This window comes from Caretta caretta, chromosome 22, assembly GCF_965140235.1.
Source record: "Caretta caretta isolate rCarCar2 chromosome 22, rCarCar1.hap1, whole genome shotgun sequence".
Taxonomy (NCBI): domain Eukaryota; kingdom Metazoa; phylum Chordata; order Testudines; family Cheloniidae; genus Caretta; species Caretta caretta.
Genome location: NC_134227.1, coordinates 12,590,826 through 12,611,148, shown reverse-complemented (window position 1 = coordinate 12,611,148; position 20,323 = coordinate 12,590,826). Strand labels below are relative to the sequence as shown.

Sequence of the window (20,323 nt, the reverse complement as noted above, 5' to 3'; positions counted from 1 at the left end):
GTCAGAGGCCAAGTCACAGGTAATGAGTAAGTTACGCATCAGTAGGAGGGTGCAAGGAAGTCCAGGTGGATGTAAAGGAGTTAAGATGCCTTTTCTTCATTAATGTGCCCTGATATAACAACACTGATGTAGGTAGACCAGTGTACGCTCCTAGCCTTTGAGTAGGTTGAGATCTAAAGGCATGGTTTACTTGGTCTTGCCTCAGCAAAAGACGGCTGGATTTGATAACTTCTTGAGGTCCCTTCCAACCTTACATTTCTATGATTCTTTGTATTTAGAATTGTAACGCGGTTCACTCACCACTCTGGCACCTCCTGCTGGCTGTCTTGGGGATTAGCTCTGCATGTTAGTACGCCCTCTTTGGGTGATGCCTCACCACGGTCACTCCTGCTCTTGGACCCACGTCTCTCCAAGGTCCCTGGCATCAACTTCAGTGACATAGCTCTCCGGCTTGCCACACACTGTGCTTGGAAAGGGACCTGCAGTCCGCTGTTCAGCCACTTCTCTGAGTGGTTACTGCAGCAAATTGTCTGGCCACTTCCTTGTGGCCCCAGCATCCTCTTTGCCCTTGCCTCAGGGCCTCAGCCTGCAAACCCCAGCAGCCAGCCAGGAGCTCTCTCTCGCTCCCCTGGTTCCTGCTTGCAGCACTGCTCTGCCCAGGGTGCTGGCAGCTCTCTCAGTCCCCCAGAGACATAGTCCTTCCTCCCTGGGCTCCGAGCAGAGAACTGCCCTCCTCTGCCCTGCAGCTCCCTTTTCATATGGGCCTGATTGGCTGCTCCCTTCAGCCCTTCTCTGATTGGCTGCCTCCTACGCAGCCTCTTTAGGGCTCTATTAACCCCTTAGAGCCCTGTGTAGGGCAGGTGCCCCATCACTAGAATGCAAACTTGTTGGGTTGGGAACCGACTTTTGTTCTGTTTGACTAGCACAGTATGGTTCTCGCCCATGACTGTGGCTCCTATGCACTACTGTGATACAAATTCTAAACAAACACCACCACCAACAGAAGATATTAGCTAACACAAGCTAACATTTTAAATGTATAGTGTAGAGTAGGCAGCACGTACTTTAACAAAGGTTAAACAGGGCGAATTACAGCATAGGTTCCCCATTAGGGTTTAGTACCACCAGTTTATTCATAGATTTCAAGGCCGGAAAGGACCATTGTGATCATCTAGTCTGACCTCCTTGTAACACAGGCCAGAGACTGTCCACAGCAAATACCTTTTTAAACACCACTGTCTTTGTCTACACTAAATGATAAGTGCTGCTTAACAAGGTGTTAATTAGCATGGTATGCTAACGTGCCTGCCAAATATGCCCCATTTTTTAACATAGCCAAAGCCATGGGAGACCCTGAAGACAGCAAAAGGTAAAGTACAAGGTTACTTGCACATTCGTATACAACCCTTTTAACGGCTTATCTTGCTACAACCAAGAGTTAGAATAAGAAAAAAATGCAATGGCCATTGTGACACTGCATGCCATATTCTTCATAGTTATATTGTTATGATGTGATTATGGCATAATTATGATGCATTTTGTACAAGGCGGGTCATGTGAGGAGTCATTGGAAAAGCTATGGTTTGCTGTATAGGATTATCCTATTTGTATACATGTATTATTTTTGTATCTGAAGTTATTAATATTGTCTATGGATCTATACTTTGAACTTAGTTACACCTGGGTGATGCCCACTAGACTAGATGCTTTTGGTCTAGATAGCTGGTTGAGAAGGACCTATTCAGGGCAATGAGCCATTAGGGAAAACCATAGGCCTTAGGAGAAGCTTATCTCCCACCTGGTGAGCCTTCCTGAGAACACTCCAGACAGCCTGTAAGTAATGGCTGCTATGACTCTACAAGGACATGTGACCGGCCACATGATTCTGGACTCCATCTTGGGATGTCAGTGTTTTTCCACAAACTGAGTTTGGGACATAGGGTTCCTGCCATATGTTAAAGCTATACAAGGCAGGGAGTGACATCATTGGCTATTCCCTCCCCACACAAGAGGACTCCTGAAAACACCTGAGGAACAAAGACTGAACTGGGGGAAGTGCTGGACCCAGGCTAAAGGGATTTCTAGCCTGTGTATGAGACACATGGGGATTCCAAGCTGCAAAGCAAATGTAGCTTGTGCCTTAAGAATCTGCAGCCTGCTTGTATCATCTATCAGGGTGAGAGATTGTTAATTCATATCCTATCTTTCTAGTATCTTTAGACTTAGTTTGCGTTTTTGTTTATTTGCTAGGTAATTTCCTTTGATCTGTTTCCTATTCCTTATAATCACTTAAAATCTATCTTTTGTAGTTAATAAACTTGTTTTCGCTTGATCTAAACCAGTCAGTTTGAGTGAAATGCATGGGAAATCGTAGCTTAAGGGGAAAAGGCTGTTGCATATTCCTCTCCACATTGATGCAGAGGCAAACTGGATAATAAATTCATACTGGTTAGGGTTTGGGCCAAGGCAGGATGGTACCACTCTGGGGTCCTCGGCTTGTAGCCTCTCTATTGTTGGTTCATGCAGTGGCTGGTCAGACAGCCCGCATGTAACTGCAGCTGGGTGTGTCCCAACCTGTGTGAATACTGGGGGAAGTGTAGAACTGGGAGCGGGTCTGCAGCTTGTCACAGCAGCACAGTGAGAAAGGAAGCCCAGGCTGGTGGGTCAGAGGACTCAGTGGTACCCCAGTTCCAGGTGGCACCCCAGGGGGAACCCATCACAGTGGTAAATTCCTAAACTGCACCCAGAACCCAGGCTCAACCCACTGACGATGCTGCAATGAACTGCTCCTCAAAGTAAATTGAGACGATCACAATGGCACTGTCCTTCATCTTTGTGAGGTCACCAGTGAAATAGACAATAGTTTTAACATTTCAGCTGTCATCATTAGGGTTCAGAGATAATACTTTAATGAGTAAATAGGGAAGTTCATAGCTCCTTCTCTCTCTCTAGTGCTATTGTTCCAGGCTCTCTACAGACTCAGGCAAAAGTCACTGCGTTGAACACCACCTGAAGGTTACCTTTATAATGCTTTGGTCTAGAGAAACTTAATTAAAATATATAAATAAACACTGAGATTCTGGAACACACAATGGTGGTCACTACAGAAAAGTACCAGCTTGCTGAGCCTGTCTACAGAACCTTCTTCTGGCCCCTCTGCCGATGACACACACAAAGGGAGTCTTCCCATGGACTCCAAAGACTGAACCAGGCTGACAGGGAGAAAACAGCTTGGCTTTCAATGGCAGCCTGAATGAACTGCAGACCGGGCAGAGGAATAGCAAAGGCATTTGAGTAATTCATGCATGGTAATGAGCCTTTAACAACCAGCCCTTCTCTTGGGGAGAATTAGCCGAGGTTAATTAGATGTCTACGGCAGTGCAGAAGAGACAGCCATTTTGACTGACTCCCATTCTGCACCCCTCTGGTAGGTCACAAGCCCTACTGTTGAACTCCTGACCTCACAGAGTTCCTCACTTTTCCAGGAGTAGCCCCAGCCCTGACACGCATTATAAACCCATTGAACCAATATACCGAGTGCACTGGGTGGCTTCTCGCTCTTCCCCCAGTGAGCGACGTGCAACATGAGTAAAAGAGACGTGATTCACGCTCGTGTTCCTCCCCCCCATGCCCCAGGAAAAGGCTTCTTAAATCAGGGGAACAACTCAGCCTCTGTGAAGCATCCCGAGCGTGGTGCTGAGGCCTTGTTTTGTTGCATACTAAACAGCTCAGTTGCAGGAATCGCTTATTAGGTGACAGGAGGGAAAAAAAACTGGCGGGAGATGATCTTGTTTATCTGACTGCAGGTTCGCTAGGGTGCCATGGCTGGCACTTAGTATCAAGGGATGCAAGCTGGCTTTTCACACAGCATCAGAGATGGGTTTTATCTTGGCCTCTCAACACCATATCCCCCCATCCAGTCCTTTCCTCCTGCAACAACAAATGCAGGCATCTCCCTGGAGCTATTAACACTCCAAGCGTCTATCACATTCTCCAGTAGCTTATTGCATAGGTTTGTTGTTCGGTGCCTGGAAATTCTTCCCTTGGCCTTACACACCAAGAGAGGGTACCTGAACAGAAGCCGCACTAGCTGTAGTCAGCTACGGGCACAAAGCCAGAAATGAGTTTGGTTAGACAAGGCCATAGATGACTGTGGAGAAAGCTGCTGCTCGCTGTGGATGTGACACCGTGTGGAGAGGTGGGTAACACCTGCCATCTCACAAGTACGTTCACAATAGCTCCATCTATGCGTTTAGATACCACAGTGAAGAGCAAAGTATAAGCACACAGACCGAGAGGCGACAGTTAGGCCACACTGCCTCACCCGATCACACTGGCTCTATTTCACCGTTATCCCAGCGTCTGGCCAGGGCCGCCGTGTTGGATGTGAAAGAGCTGGTGACAGCTCAGACTATATAAGAAACTGGAATGACTTTACCTGGATATTCTCGTCTGGTTCAGCAGCAGCCCTGTCTAGTGCAGTGCCCCCAACCAGCCGCTGTATCAGTGTTCCCGAGTGGGTGTGAGGCTGTAGTTTTCCTGTGAGTTGCCGACATAGTCACAGTTGCCCCGGCCTCCAGACCTCACTGTGCTGTGACCATCACGCTCTTGAAATCCACTCCGACTGCAGCTACTGCAGAATGCCCCAGCGTGATCGCTTCACAGCCTTCCCTGGGGTGACTCAGTGCTACTAGATCCCGGCCAGCTGCCTCTTATCCAACAGGTTTTTCAACAGCTAAAAAGCCACCTATCTCACATGAGATCTGGAAGTCGGGCCTGCTGAATGATTCCCATTGCAATCTGGAGTGGGAGGCATGATCCACATAAGGGCCCGTGGCTTTGCAATTCTCTGCCCCTCTGCCTTAGCCATCCCCGAGAGCCCAGCAGTGGGGTCCTGCAGGGCACCTTTCCTTACCAGTGGCATAGGCTGGCTGGAGTTGACTGTGCTGTACATGGCAGCCGTCAGTGAGGTGCTAGGATTTCAGGTTCTGCTCTGGCTCAGGTATGAAGCCAGGCACAGATTATGCGTTCAGTTCCCCTGCAAGCAACCCAGATGCCTGGGGCCCGAGTGGCCAGAAATCAAGGGCCTAACTCTCTTCCCACTTACGCTGTTTTCACAACCATTGCCACATGGGTTGCAATGGGGTTAATCCTGATTTACACCAGTACAAGTGGAGGGGGGAGTGAGGTCTTAGAAGCTATTCTTATTTTCGTGTGAAGAAAAGGGGCTCATGCTGCCAAAGGAAAATTAATTGGGCAGAGTTCAGTGTTTGAATGAAAACAGACACACAAAGGAAATAAAAGGCAGCATGAACATGCCGTAGGCCCAACGGTCCCATTATCTACACCGCGCACACCTTGCAGAGAGGCTCGTGGGGCTGCATGCCTCCACACCGCACGACCGCATCTGCGCCATATGTGAGGTGAAGCGCCCTGGCTCCGCGCTGCTGGCTTTCCTATGTCTGGGCAAGGTATCAGCACTTCCCCCTTCCACCTGAGCTACACAGCCCCCTAACTCCCGGCAAGCAGGTAATTAACTATCAAACAATGGCAGGATTTGCAGATTAACCAGACCCAGGAAGAAGTGGGAAAACTCATTTACACCAAACAAAGTGGGAGGGAGTGATTAGTTGCTCTAGCGACAACAGAAAGAGTCAGATAGGGCCAGGGAAACTGATAAAGAGATGGAAAAGTGCTAATATCCCCCAGGTTGGTTTGTCTGAAACACTAAAATTCCCTTATTTTCTATCATGCAAATGTGGTGTCTAAGTGAAATTCAACCCCAGCCAATGTGGTGCTCCACTCACCCGGTCTGTTTCCAATACTGAGAAAAGGCCCACTTTCTTTAATGCATCTTACAAGGCTGCAGGAGTCTTTTGCAGGCTGAGGAGAGGGAGTGTTACAAATATAAATAGAGCTTTCCAGATGCCATCCTTCCCCCTCCCCACTCTCTTCTGCCTGGTAACCCCTGGCAGGGCTGTGTTTGCAAGACTTAAATAGCTTATGTGTCCTATGGGGAGCAGGGTGAGGGGGGTGGGCCGCTAAGGCTGAGACACAGTAGGGGCCAGAGGCAGGTTTGTTTGGGATCCCCAGACCAAGGCACCGTTCCTGAAGAGTGCAGCAACCACCCAGGTGGCTGAAAGGAGCAGGCAGGGCTTGGAAGCACTTAGTCATTAATTAGACCTGCAGGGGGAACGTGAGGATGAAAGGAAGGAAAGCTGTTGTGTCCCAAAGGCTAGTGGGTTGTATGTGAAGTCTCCTCATTCAGAACTCGGAGAGCCACGCCAGGTTCCTCCGCGCAGTGTCTCACAGATCAGGAGCTGTGGCCTTGCATTTTGCAAATGAGGCTCTTCCAGGATTCCAGGGGGCAATTACATTTTTGTGGCATATACTCTGGTCGTTCCTCACCCTGAATCCCTCTCTGCCCGCAGCCTTCTGATCCTGACTACCCAAAACATTGCCAGGAGCCCAGGAGATGAAGTCTTTTGAGCCAGTGCCTCTTGATTCTATTTAACACAGTCCATCTATGCACGGCAGAACTTTCCCTGAAAAGAAACCATGCTCAACAGGTACAATCTGTAGGAGACTTCATTGTAACCCAAACACACTAGGTCAGGTAAGAGAAAGGCAGCCTCCCCAGAATGGTCCAGTTCAGTACCAGTAATGAAAAGGGAACGTTGATCCTGCAGTTTAGTTTCAGTGAAGCTTGAACAAAAGTGAAAGGAGATCTGATGAGCCACAAAACTGGGGATGGAGCACAGAGCTCCCAAGATCCATCACGCTGACAAAGTCAGGTGGAGCTGTGGGTGCTAAGAACCTCTAACACTTTGCACCTAGCTTGTTGGTTTGCAACCAGCCCAGTTCATGAACAACCAGCACCGACGTGTTTTAAAGTGGCCACTGAATTTGCATGTCTTAATTTTCGGGTGCCCAACTTGGGCTTGATTCTCAGAGTTGCTTTGGAGTGCCCACAGCCCCAGTAGAAGTCAGTGGGAGTGGCAGATGTCCAGCACCCCTTAAAATCAGGTCTATGGTGTCTTCAGTTCAGTGCCACAAAACTGAGGCCCCCATAACCAGTGGCCTCTTTTGAAAAGGTGAGTTTTGCTGTTCAATGGCCTGGGTGACCTGAGTTTGGTGGATTGCCATCTGGCTCTCCATGGACAAGCGTCCACATCACGGAGCTCACCGTCATACAGTTAGCTCCCTTGCTGGCATTCTTAGCAGATGGGACAGGGACTGAACTATCCTTTCATGACAGGGGTCATTCCCTCCTGGTGTGGGCTGAGGCTCTTTGGTGGTGGGAGAGAGGGGTCTGGATGCTTAAGGATATGGAGAAAGTTACGTCAGGAAACCTGGCAGCAGAAATCAGGACAGATCCAATATAATTGTGTTGTGTCACCTCGGTGCCTGACGGCAACTCCAGAACTTTCAGGTGATCAACTTCATCTTAAGAAACCCAGGCAGGTAATAACAGACTGCAAGATAAACAGCAAGAATTTGGGGCGGCGATGCACCTCCTGTCCATTTCACAGCTAATGGAGATGGGAAAAGTCCGGCTCTGTTTAGTTTTCTCAATTGCTTTAAAAGGAAGAAGGAGAAGGAGGGAGGAGGGGGAAAAAAAAGCTCTGAAATCTTTTTGGCCTTCTATTCATTAGGCTGTCAATAATGCTCAGCCCCAGCACATCGACAGCGGATTAGCATAACGCAACTCTGTGTACCAGACCAGTGCCTTTTTAACCCAGCTTGTTGCCAAATCAATACACCCATCAGCATTCGAAAATTAGCCCGAGATGAGATTCCAATACTCAAGCTGGTGTGTCATGCTAAAAGGGCTCCCATCCAACTCAGAGAGAAAAGACTGCTAGCAAGGGATTAGACGTTTTCCATTGATCCTCACCCAGACTGCCCTCAACTAAAACAGCAACGTTTCACACACATCGCACCATGCACACTCCTTCCTGCCCGATACACACCCACACAGACACACATGCACATATGTAAACACTGGTGAGTACACACGTTTTGAAGACTGTGCATGCACATATGGCCTGAAAAGTGGGCACACATTGAGCTGCGCTGCTGATCAGGAAGCAGATCAGCCTGCTACATGATAGTATACAAACCAGTCAGCAGCAGGTCGATGACCCTCAGCTTGTCAGCCCATCCCTATAACATAAGCGTTTTCCAGTGCTACACCCCAACTAGTGACTGTGGTGGTGAAGAGGTTGAGAAATTCTACCGCAACATCGAGCAGGATCTAGCAGTGGTTCACCTCAGAGACATCTTAATGATATAGGGTAACTGGAATGCTTGCACTGGTCCCGAGAGTTACCCAGAATGGTGCAGCTGTGTTGGGATGTTTGGCTATGCCGAGACAAACAGCAGAGGACTGCGACTCATGCAATGTGCGACTAGAAACGACTCAGTCTTAGCGAAGACTTTGTTCAAGCACAAACCAGCACGGAGAAGGACTTGGACATGATTGCATTTGTGACTCAGAACAAGATCGCCTTTGTCATGGCCTCGAAGAGATGTCGTCTCAGTGGGGTGGGGAATCCATCCTTCAAGAAGGCCGACATAGGATCTGATAATAAATTAGTAATGGCCGACATAAAGATCAAACTGGGAAACAAGAAAAGAGCAGCAAGTACCTCGGAGTCCATTATAATGCTGACTCACTGAAAGTCCATCGAGCACAAGTGGAATTTAAGAGGATGATTAAACAAAAGCTCCAGGCATAGATCAGGCACAGCACATCATCTCCTGCTGCATTACAGAGACCATGGATGGTCTCCTGGGGAAATGGATCCTAAAAAAGAAACCTTGGATCACAGAGAATATTATTGAGTTATGTGATCAACGAAGGAAATTAAGAGCACAAAGGAATACCGATGAAACTGCAAGAGAGCAATATTCTCGTTTAACACGAGAAATAGGTTCACAGATTAAAGTGGCAAAAGAAGACTAACTTGAACAAGATTGCTTCAATATACAGAACTCCTTTGTAGCAAATATCCCCAGCAAGGCCTATGAAACCATTAAGACTCTTTCAAAAGGTTTCTCTGTCAGGAAAAAATATTGTTTCACCCAGCGCTTTGGGTAGGTATTGCTGAGAACATGAACGAAACAAATTCTAAGTTGGAAGTGAAAGAGGCAGGGGCAATCTACACAAGAAGCTTGACTTGTCCTGATGAACCTCCTCCTATGTCACAGTTGAGGATGCAGTGGGGTCACTGAAAAAGCAATGGAGTAGATAACATAGAAGCAGAACTAATTAAAAGTGGAGAGGGGCACTCATCCAAGCATACCATAAGTTTGTCAATGTGATTTGGGAGTCTGGAAGATGCCACAAGATTGGACATAGTCCCTGATGGTTCTTATTAATAAAAAGAGGCAATCTGATGTTTGTGGAAATTACTTCATTTCATTACTGACATGCCCTAATAAAATACTTCTGTGCATCGTTCTGAAGAGAACTGTGCACAAGACAGAGAACTTTCTGGCTGAAGAACAAGCCAGGTTGAGACCCAAAAGAGGTCCAGTGGAGCAAATATTTGATCTGCATGTGCTAAGTGCAAAAGTGCTGGGAAGGTAGTAAATGTCTTTGTGGATTTTGTGAAGGCATTTGACAACTTACGGCACAAACCTCTTTGGGTAATCCTGCAGCTTGTTGGTAAAAATGTAATAAAACAGATAGAAAATATCTGTGGAAAAATGACAGTTTTGTTGTTTGTGGGCCGTGAGCAAAGTAGTTGGATTATTTGGGGATAAATGTTAAACTGGGCTGCATGCATCTCCCTCCTCAACTGTTATGTTGAAGACATTTTAAGAGCCACCACTGATGGAAACATACAAGAGACTGTACCCGTTGGTGGATGAAAAATTTGTCATCTATGCTTCAGGAATAAAATGGATCTGACTGCATCATTGCAAGAAATGCTGCAAAAATTGGTAGAAAACTATAGTGGTGGAAGCAGAGAAGTTAGGTCTAAAGAGATCACATGGAAAGGCAAAGAGGATGGTGACATCTACATCTGTTGAAAAGTGAAAGATATTCTTACCCAAATCTAAGGAGGCACCGGAGTGGGTTGAACACTTCAGACACCGGGGTAGTTTGACTGCAAGGTACACTAAACGTCACTCAGGGTATGTCTACACTACGAAATTAGGTCGAATTTATAGAAGTCGGTTTTTTAGAAATTGGTTTTATATATTTGAGTGTGTGTGTCCCCACAGAAAATGCTCTAAGTGCATTAAGTGCATTAACTCGGCGGAGTGCTTCCACAGTACCGAGGCTAGAGTCGACTTCCGGAGTGTTGCACTGTGGGCAGCTATCCCACAGTTCCCGCAGTCTCTGCTGCCCACTGGAATTCTGGGTTGAGATCCCAATGCCTGATGGGGCTAAAACATTGTCGCGGGTGGTTCTGGGTACATATCGTCAGGCCCCCGTTCCCTCCCTCCCTCTGTGAAAGCAAAGGCAGATAATCGTTTCACGCCTTTTTTCCTGAGTTACCTGTGCAGACGCCATACCACGGCAAGCATGGAGCCCGCTCAGCTCACTGTCACCGTATGTCTCCTGGGTGCTGGCAGACTGTGGTACACAGCGGCAGCAACCCATTGCCTTGTGGCAGCAGACGGTGCAATAGGACTGGTAGCCGTCATCGTCATGTCCGAGGTGCTCCTGGTCGCCTATGTGAGGTCGATCAGGAGCGCCTGGGCAGACATGGGCGCAGGGACTAAATTTGGAGTGACTTGATCAAGTCATTCTCTTTAGTCCTGCAGTCAGTCCTATTGAACCATCTTATGGTGAGCAGGCAGGCGATACGGATTGCTCGCAGTCCTATTGCATCATCTTCCGCCGGGCAGGCAAGAGATGAGGATGGCTAGCAGTCCTATTGTACCATCTTCTGCTGAGCAGCCATGAGATGTGGATGGCATGCAGTCCTTCTGCACCGTCTGCTGCCAGCCAAAGATGTAAAAGATAGATGAGTGGATCAAAACAAGAAATAGACCAGATTTGTTTTGTACTCATTTGCAAACCACCGCCCCCCCCCCCCGGCCCCCCGTCTAGGGGACTCATTCCTCTAGGTCACACTGCAGTCACTCACAGAGAAGGTGCAGCGAGGTAAATCTAGCCATGTATCAATCAGAGGCCAGATTAACCTCCTTGTTCCAATAAGAACAATAACTTAGGTGCACCATTTCTTATTGGAACCCTCCGTGAAGTCCTGCCTGAAATACTCCTTGATGTAAAGTCACCCCCTTTGTTGATTTTAGCTCCCTGTAAGCCAAACCTGTAAGCCGTGTCATCAGTCGCCCCTCCCTGTGTCAGAGCTACGGCAAACAATCGTGCATCTGAGTTGAGAGTGCTGTCCAGAGCTGTCACAATGAAGCACTCTGGGATAGCTCCCGGAGGCCAATACCGTCGAATTGTGTCCACAGTACCCCAAATTCGACCCGGCAAGGCCGATTTAAGCGCTAATCCACTTGTCAGGGGTGGAGTAAGGAAATCGATTTTAAGAGCCCTTTAAGTCGAAATAAAGGGCTTCATCGTGTGGACAGGTGCAGGTTTACATCGATTTAAAGCTGCTAAATTCGACCTAAAGTCCTAGTGTAGACCAGGGCTCAGACAACCAATACAGAATCAGACTCACGACTGCTGCTCCAGCAATCCTCAGCCAAATTTGGAGAAGCAAAGGTATTTTCATGAAGTGTAAAATGAAATTGCGGAGTCTTGTCTTCAGCGTCTTGCTATGTGCCTGTGAGATGTGGATGCTAAGGAAGAAGGACATAAAGGGTTTTCTGCCTTCAAATTGAGATGCTACAGGTGATTGCTTCGCATTAGCTATACCTCGCATATGACTAATGAGAAGGTAATCACCCAAATGTATAGCATAACTGGAATGATTTCTGAGATCGTTAAGGTGATCAAACAAAGATAACTTGTTTGTGGGCCACATGGGTCAGATGAGTGGAGGAAGACTGCAGAAGCAAGTTTTGGAGGGACTGGTGCCAGGGGGCACCTGAGCCAGGTGTGGTCTCATGATGTCACTGACTCAACGGGACACAGAATGATGCTTATCAAGGCTGTGTGAAGATGGCAAATGTGGAGGAAGATTGCGGGCCCATGACTCCCATGTGCTGTGTTTACTGTGCACTGTGACGTGACTCTATGGCACTTTGCTCTATGAGAGAATGGATGTATGGACACAAGTGAGCAGCCTGACTGGCGTGCATGCACGTATTAGTGACTGCACATTTAGAAAACACAACTCTCCAATACAAACATCCTCCCTCCTCCCTACACAGAGAATTCCCAACCTCCCCCCCCCCCCCCCCCCCCGGCCACCGGGTGCACACACATCCGCTCCCAACACAAAGAGATGGATCCGATGCAAGTATCTTTCTCGCAGCACGGATGTGCTTGCTCGCTCTCGTCCCTCTCATCCTCTTTCCACTACTTCAGACATAATTTGCTTTGCTGTTTCCCTCCAGTGTGAGAAAATAATGGTTTGAACAGCGTCTGTGTCACACTCTCGAGCGGCTGAGGATGAGGCCTGATGACTATTCAGAGGGAGTCAGGCAAGCCCTGCCCCATCTTCCCAGAAAAAAATAAAACACATGGACTTTGCTCGATTCTGCTTGGACTACCTGGTCCTCACGATCCTGCTCCACTTGGGGCTAAACAACCCCCACCATGACACTTGGACTGAGCTTTAGGCCAGACAGGCAGGCTGTGTGGGGAGCCGGGACAAGGCTGGCAAAGAGCAAAGGCAGTGAGTGGAATGGGAAAGGAGATGCTGTTGTTTGGGAAGAGGGAGACTAGGATGGAGCCACGGGAACAAGGGAACTGGGAATAAAGGTCATGGTGGCAAACGGGAAGAGGAGTTGAAAGGGGCCATTGGGAAAAGGAACCAGGAGAGATGGGAGAAGAGAAACCAAGGAAGCAACGAGCTCCCAGCAGCCCAAGAAAGCCTGTCTCGCCTGGGCCTTACCTTGCACGATGAGATGCACCCGTGACGTTTTGGGGTGATTGTCTGTCTGCACGGAGCAGGTGTAGGGCCCCTCGTCGTACACGTCCACGTCCTGGATCTGGATGCTGTACTGGGTTTTGGTGTTGGACAGGAGCACCACCCGGGGGTCCAAACACCACTTGTCATTGCCGGCATAGAGGATGCTGCTGCGATTCAGCCAGGCCACTCGAGTGACTCTGTTATCCACGGAGCACCTGAAGGGAAGGAGAAAAGTGATTCATGAGCACACCGCCCGTCGTGGTTATGCTCCCCACGGCCTCTTTTCTTTCTGTCCTTTGCTTTTTTTAGCTTTGCTGTGAGCAGCAGTTTCAGAGACCCAGTAGCACGGGTTTCCCAGGAGGAGAACATCAGCACGTTGCCTGCAGTGCTCAGGGCTTCTTGTTCCATCTAAAATTCCACCTGAGCCTCAGAGCAGTTCAAGAGGATTTCCAAAAAGTTTCTCAATTACTTTAGAGTCACATGGCTTGGACTCCTCTCAGTCCATTCCCAAGTGGCTCTTTGGGGCCCCTTCATTCACCTTGAAGCTGCCTTTTACCAAGTGCACACAGGCCAGCTTAGTTACAGCCTTAAACTTTTGTCCAAATATCAATCCAAACTTTTTGGAAACTTCAAATCTCTTTTCTCCCCCAGCAAAACCTTATTTTTCGTTTCCCCCAGAGATCTCCATCTCCCTGCAGCCAGGAGAACAAAAGGTGAAGCACAGCAAGGGAAGCTAGTCTCTCTCAGTTTCTGGAAGCAGGAAAGAGAAAATAGCTTCTGTTCTCCCAAGTATTCCAGGCAGACAGTCTCAAAAAAAAGATCAGGGCACTCATCCAAAGAAAACCTTTCAACTTCCTAAAGTTTGCCCATTGCAAGCATCCTCCCTTCCTTTCACTCATCCACATCAGCACCATATCATCTTGTTAGCAGTCACTGTCACCAAATGCTGCTTCCCAGATCCCCGACTGCAAAGTCAGAGTGCTACCCGTGAACCCAAGCCCCTTATGTGACAGGAGAACATTCAAGCATCCAAGCTGAATACAACTGTTCCTTTCAAAGCATTTAACAGCCTTTATAACCCAGAGAAAGAGCTTTGTTAGACGTCAGTGACAGAGGATAAACCCGCTCAGCCTAAGATCCCATGTTTATATTCTTTCCAGTCAACTTCATTACTTTTTCCAGCAGTGGTGATGCAAATTAACTTGCAAGTTAACAAGCGAGGGAGCAGCAGAGATCACAGAGGTGGTACGTGGAAACCTCAGGTCAATGGAGCGACAGCAAGGATGACTGTGGCCCCAGTGTGGAATTTTGTCAGTGAATTTTGGTGACACTGCATGTCGTCTGGGGACCTTGTCCTTCCTCAGTGTTAGTATATTGGGGGTGCTACTACAGTCTAAGTAATAAACAATGATAAAAGTAACATGGAAGACAACTAAAGTCACGATTAAAATTCATGCACCTCTTTGCCACCACTCTCTTGCATGCCTCTATGCCCCCCTGTCATAAATATAAAGGGAAGGGTAAACCCCTTTGAAATCCTGGCCAGGGGAAAGCTCCTCTCACCTGTAAAGGGTTAAGAAGCTAAAGGTAACCTCGCTGGTACCTGACCAAAATGACCAATGAGGAGACAAGATACTTTCAAAAGCTGGGAGGAGGGAGAGAAACAAAGGGTCTGTGTCTGTCTGTATGCTGCTTTTGCCAGGGACAGAACAGGAATGGAGTCTTAGAACTTTTAGTAAGTAATCTAGCTAGGCATGTGTTAGATTATGATTTCTTTAAATGGCTGAGAAAAGAATTGTGCTGAATAGAATAACTATTTCTGTCTATGTATCTTTTTTGTAACTTAAGATTTTGCCTAGAGGGGTTCTCTATGTTTTTGAATCTAATTACCATGTAAGATATCTACCATCCTGATTTTACAGGGGGGATTTCTTTATTTCTATTTACTTCTATTTTTTATTAAAAGTCTTCTTGTAAAAAAACTGAATGCTTTTTCATTGTTCTCAGATCCAAGGGTTTGGGTCTGTGGTCACCTATGCAAATTGGTGAGGCTTTTTATCCAACATTTCCCAGGAAAGGGGGGGTGCAAGTGTTGGGAGGATTGTTCATTGTTCTTAAGATCCAAGGGTCTGGGTCTGTAGTCACCTAGGCAAATTGGTGAGGCTTTTTACCAAACCTTGTCCAGGAAGTGGGGTGCAAGGATTTGGGAAGTATTTTGGGGGGAAGGACGCGTCCAAACAGCTCTTCCCCAGTAACCAGTATTAGTTTGGTGGTGGTAGCGGCCAGTCCAAGGACAACGGGTGTAATATTTTGTACCTTGGGGAAGTTTTGACCTAAGCTGGTAAAGATAAGCTTAGGAGGCTTTTCATGCAGGTCCCCACATCTGTACCCTAGAGTTCAGAGTGGGGGAGGAACCTTGACACCCCCCCCCCCCGTTTCTTTCCTCTCTACTATATCTATTCCTCTGTTCTTGACCTATCATAGTGCCTGCTGCCCAGCTATACGAGGGACGAATGAGCTCTGTTGTAAAGTTTCAGAGTAGCAGCCGGGTGAGTCTGTATTCGCAAAAAGAAAAGGAGGACTTGTGGCACCTTAGAGACTAACCCATTTATCTGAGCATGAGCTTTCGTGAGCTACAGCTCACTTGGTCGGATGCATACTGTGGAAAGTATGGAGGGAATGCTTGGATTACATGCTGTCTGATTCCATTGTTGTCCATGGATCTCCAAGCTGGGATGCTTCACAAAGGTGGAGGGAGGATTTTTGATTTAAACCTGCTCACTTTCCACAGTATGCATCCGATGAAGTGAGCTGTAGCTCACGAAAGCTCATGCTCAAATAAATTGGTTAGTCTCTAAGGTGCCACAAGTCCTCCTGTTCTCTGTTGTAAAGTTATCTGTGAATGGACTCATTTTGAAGGAGGGACTCATTTACCCATATACAGAGGTACCACCTCATCATGAGCGGAATCCTCTTGAGCGTGAATTTGAATAGCGTGAACCTCCATCGATAGTGAACAGAATGAAAGATCCAAAATCACAGCTGTGTGTGAACTGGAGTTCCAGTAAACCTTACTCAGGGTGTAATCTCCCGAGACGGTCTAGGCCTGGGAACTGTGTCTTCTGTTCTTGGTGCTCCCACTGACTCAGTGTGCGATGCTTGGAAATTCATCTAATCTCTCTGTTCAATAATTGTCTACCCATGAAGACTTACTTACTTCACAGAGATCCAGCAAGAATACTTTCACACTGCTTCATCGATGTAAGGTCCTGATCTGAGCCCCATTACCTGAGCACCTCACAATCTTTAATGTATTGACGTCTCCACACCACTCCTCTGAGGTTGGACCATGCTATTATTCCCATTTTGTAGATGGGGAATGGAGGCACACAGAGGCTAAGTGGGGCATCCAGGGAGTCTTTGGGCAGAGCAGGGATTTGAACCCAGATCCCCCAAATCCAGGCTAGTGTTCTGACCACTCAACCATTCTTCTCTGCTTTAGAGACCTTTAGATGAAAGGAGCTGTTGACATACATAGATTTTTATTATTTCTAAAAAAAACCCCATGGCTTCACTACAGGCAAACCCCGAGGGCTTTATTCAGTTTGTGCTTAATCAAACTCCTGTTGAAGTCAGTGGGAGTTCTGGCTGTTTGAAGACTGAGAAAGGTCCTTAGGATCTCACCCAAGAGGACAAATCTACTGTATCCCTCTCTTTTTAAATGAATAATGGTTCGTAATAGAGCTGGGCCGGGGCCACAGAGTTTAGAGCCAACTTTGGAGGATGTATGGATCCAGGATTTTGGTCTGGGCCTACCGCTATCGGCACTTTTAAAGATACTGTAAAAGAAAGGTTCCAACAAACACTCTGAGGCCCATTTCTGTACAAATGAAGAGGTGCCCTGTCTACTGGATATTTCAGAGATGAAGCAGGTGATGGGAATGCAGATGATTAACTGCCTGTCACTTTCTGCTGAAGTTTGCACCATGGACCAGTGAGCAGATTTAAGTCAAAAATCCTCCCCCTCCCCCTTTGTGAAGCACCCCAGCTTGGAGATCCATGGACAACAATGGAATCAGACAGCATGTAATCCAAGCATTCCTTCCATCCAACGAGCATTTAAGCGCTTTTGAAAAGTAACGGAGCTCAGGCAACGCATGAGGCCACAACGAAATCAGTGCTTTTGCCCTTCACAGTGCCTGGTCACCATCTCTTCTTATCACATAGGCACACTCCTCTTCCCTGGGATGGGCAGACTCAAGGGTCTGGCTTTTGTATTGTATTTATGTTGTATTTCCTTACTCTTAAAATTTAAAAAAAAAAGCACAATACAAACAGCTACCAGATAGAATCACAGAAGATTAGGCTTGGAAGAGACCTCAAGAGGTCATCTAGTCCAACCCCCTGCTTAAAGCAGGACCAACACCAACTAAATCAATACCTGGGAATAGGCACCCAAGGCTCGGATACTACAGCAATATCCCTGAGACCCCAGTCCTCCTCCATGCCATCCACATGGGATTCCTGAGCCCCTACAGGGACAGGTTTTCATCCTTCCCTCTGACCCATGTGAGACAGGGATGGGCCAGGCAGTCTTGATGCTCAGAGCAGGGCTGGGCCCAGCTGATAGTGCATCCCTCCCAAGGGGAAAAGGACGGACAGGTTGTGGTGCCAAGGCTGAGTTGCTACTGGCTGAGTTATAATGCCACCCAAGGCTCCCTGATAGGGGTACATCTCCACTCCACCCTCTCTGTGGGGATGTACAGACCTGAGCAATAACAGTGGGAGTCTTTTCACTGGCTTCCCTGGGAGCTTCATCAGGCTGTTGAGTTCTAAGTGACTTGTCCAGCATTACAGAAGAACCAGCTGCATCTCTGGCGTGACTCCATCGATACCAGTGGAGTACATATACATATAGCCCTCAGTGAGTCAGTGTCAGACCCAGGCCGCCTGACTCTCGCCAACAGGCCAACACCCTATGCGCCACATTAATAAAGGCCAACATCAGCGGCACACATCAGGGGCCTAGAAAGGGTCCAGAGCTCTGATCCTGACCCACGACTGCCATCCAGAGCCACGCTGGAGTGCACCCATGCTATACATTTTTAGGGAAGGGTGATGGTTCTGAAAGAGAAGATGTCACATGGCCAAGGCTCAGTCTCTGCTCCTGATACTGAGTGCAGCTCAGGATGGCCAGCAGTCTCCTCCCCATCTGTCTCTTTGCCCTCTTCCAGTGGCTCCTAACTAAAAGCTGAGCCTGTTGATGGGAAATCCTGTTTTCCCCACCAAGGAGACAATGTGGATTGGAGCAAACAAAATAACCAGCCGCCCCTTTGGTTGCAGCAGCAAGGGCAAGCTCCAAATAGGGGGAGGAGGGAGCTAAAATACATGGTGGAGTCTGGAAACTTTCCCTGCCCTCCTTTCCTTCCAGCAACACTCCAAGCCCAAAGACACTTTCCTCTTGCTCACTTGTGCACCTCTTTGAAGCCATTCTCTCCCTGCAATGTGCCAGTGAGAGAGGGGGGAATGGGTCCCCAGGGTGCCAGGAAACAGCCCTGGCCTCAGCAAAGATGTACAAGTCATTAAGCGCAGATGAGGTAATTTCGTCTCTCAAGATCCTTAATCCCCTTTACATTCCAGCTCAGGAGGCAGGGCCTTATTCTCCAAGAAGATGAAAAGCCTGGAGTTCCCCAGCAAGGGGAGGCAATGTTCTTGGTCTCATGCTCTTCATTCTCCCTGCATCTCTTTTCCCTTCAGATCTTGAGTCCCAGGTCTCCCGGCTTCCCTCAGCAAGGAGGGGAGGCTGTTAGTGTGCCGAGATCACAGCATCCTCCTTGCTCAGCAGCAATGGTTCGAGATTCCAGTACTATGTGCCAGGAGGGTGGTGCCTTGTTAATATCCCACCACCCAGATGCAGCAGGGTGGGTTCACCCCAATCTCTGGATCCCTCTAAACCATCCCTGCCAGACATCCTTTAGCCCTCGGGCTCAGAGCTATACTTTGGAGGAGCAACATCTTTGCCTTTGAATTTTTTCCCCAGTGAGCTATCCCCCGGAATGCTGCTAACATGATCATTAATGCACTTATAGTAGCAACTTGAGGCCCCAACCAAGATTGAGGCCCAGTTGCGCTAGGCGCTGTACATACATATAGTAAAAGAGAGTCCCTGTCCCCAAAAGCCACTGTGTACATAGACAAAGGATGAGAGAAAGGAAACATTATTAGCCTCATATTACAGTTGGGAAACTGAGGTAAAAGAGTGAAAAAGTGACTTGCTCAGGGCCACACAGGAAGCCTGTGGTGGGGGGGGGTGAATACATTTACACTGTTCACTAACAAACATGCATTATTATTAATTAGCCATGCAAGACCCGACTCCCACAGAGCTGTCCCATCCTCGTATGGTGTTATGGACTTCATGTCACACATCCAGAAGGCCAGAAAAGCTTCACTGTGGTCATTCTTATATCTGATTGGATCACCATCACCTCACCCATCTCTACTCATCCTGGGCTACAGGATCAGCATTAGGACTTTTGCACAGATGGAGTTATTGAAAAGCAGCAATTTGTGAGTAACTCGATGTATAGACAAGTCCTGAGTGTGTTTTCCCAGGAGGGAAGTTGAAACAAAGTGCATTTGTGTGTCAGGGGCTGCTGCTCCTCCCTGCTCTTTGGCTGAGTTTATGAAGAAAGAACTTTGGTTTAAATGGGATTATACATGAATCCCTTAGCCCCGCACCATTCCTTTCTGTGAACACATATACCTATGGAATGATGCCTCTAGACAGGACACCTGCACTGATTGAACGCAGGACCTCTGGATCTTATAGTATGAGTCTTGACTGCCTGAGCTAAAGAACCAGCTCAGTTAGCTTGGACCAGTTGGCAGTGAGGCCCAGATCCTCAAAGAGAGGATACCTTTGAGGATCTGGGCCAAAGAGATTTTTAAAACCTCTATGCATGTTTACCCGCTTGGTGGGGGAGAGGTCAGACAGCTGTGCAGGGTTTATCACAGACTAAGTGAGAATACTTTTGTGGGAGCCCTTCATGACAGTGCTGGCAGGGCATCACCGACACACCCTTCCCTTGGGGAATGTGCCGTATGTCTTAGGAAAAGCAGCAAGATCTCTCAAATAAGCCCAGTATAGGCTCTTTCACTTGTATATTCCAAGCACCACACAGACCATTGCTGGAGTCCTGAAGATCAACGGTGGAAGTTTCTTTCCCTTTTAGCCCTGGAAGAATGAGGAGGATGAGTGTGTGGAGATTGTTCTCTATCCCCAGTGGTCCTAACATAAATCCTAGCCC

The 20,323-nt window shown here is 47.8% G+C and overlaps 1 protein-coding gene across 17 annotated transcripts in view; it reads right to left on the bottom strand.

The window, feature by feature from the left end:
• The window catches only part of NTM (neurotrimin), a 676,763-nt gene that overhangs the window by 114,494 nt on the left and 541,946 nt on the right, over positions 1-20,323 (bottom strand). For all 17 annotated transcript variants that reach the window (XR_007353529.2, XM_048827378.2, XM_048827373.2 and 14 more), the window contains one exon: positions 12,996-13,228. Coding sequence is in view for 16 of the 17 variants with exons in the window: in XM_048827378.2 (XP_048683335.1) it covers positions 12,996-13,228 (233 nt within the window). In the remaining variant the exon portion in view is untranslated. The remainder of the gene's footprint in view (positions 1-12,995; positions 13,229-20,323) is intronic.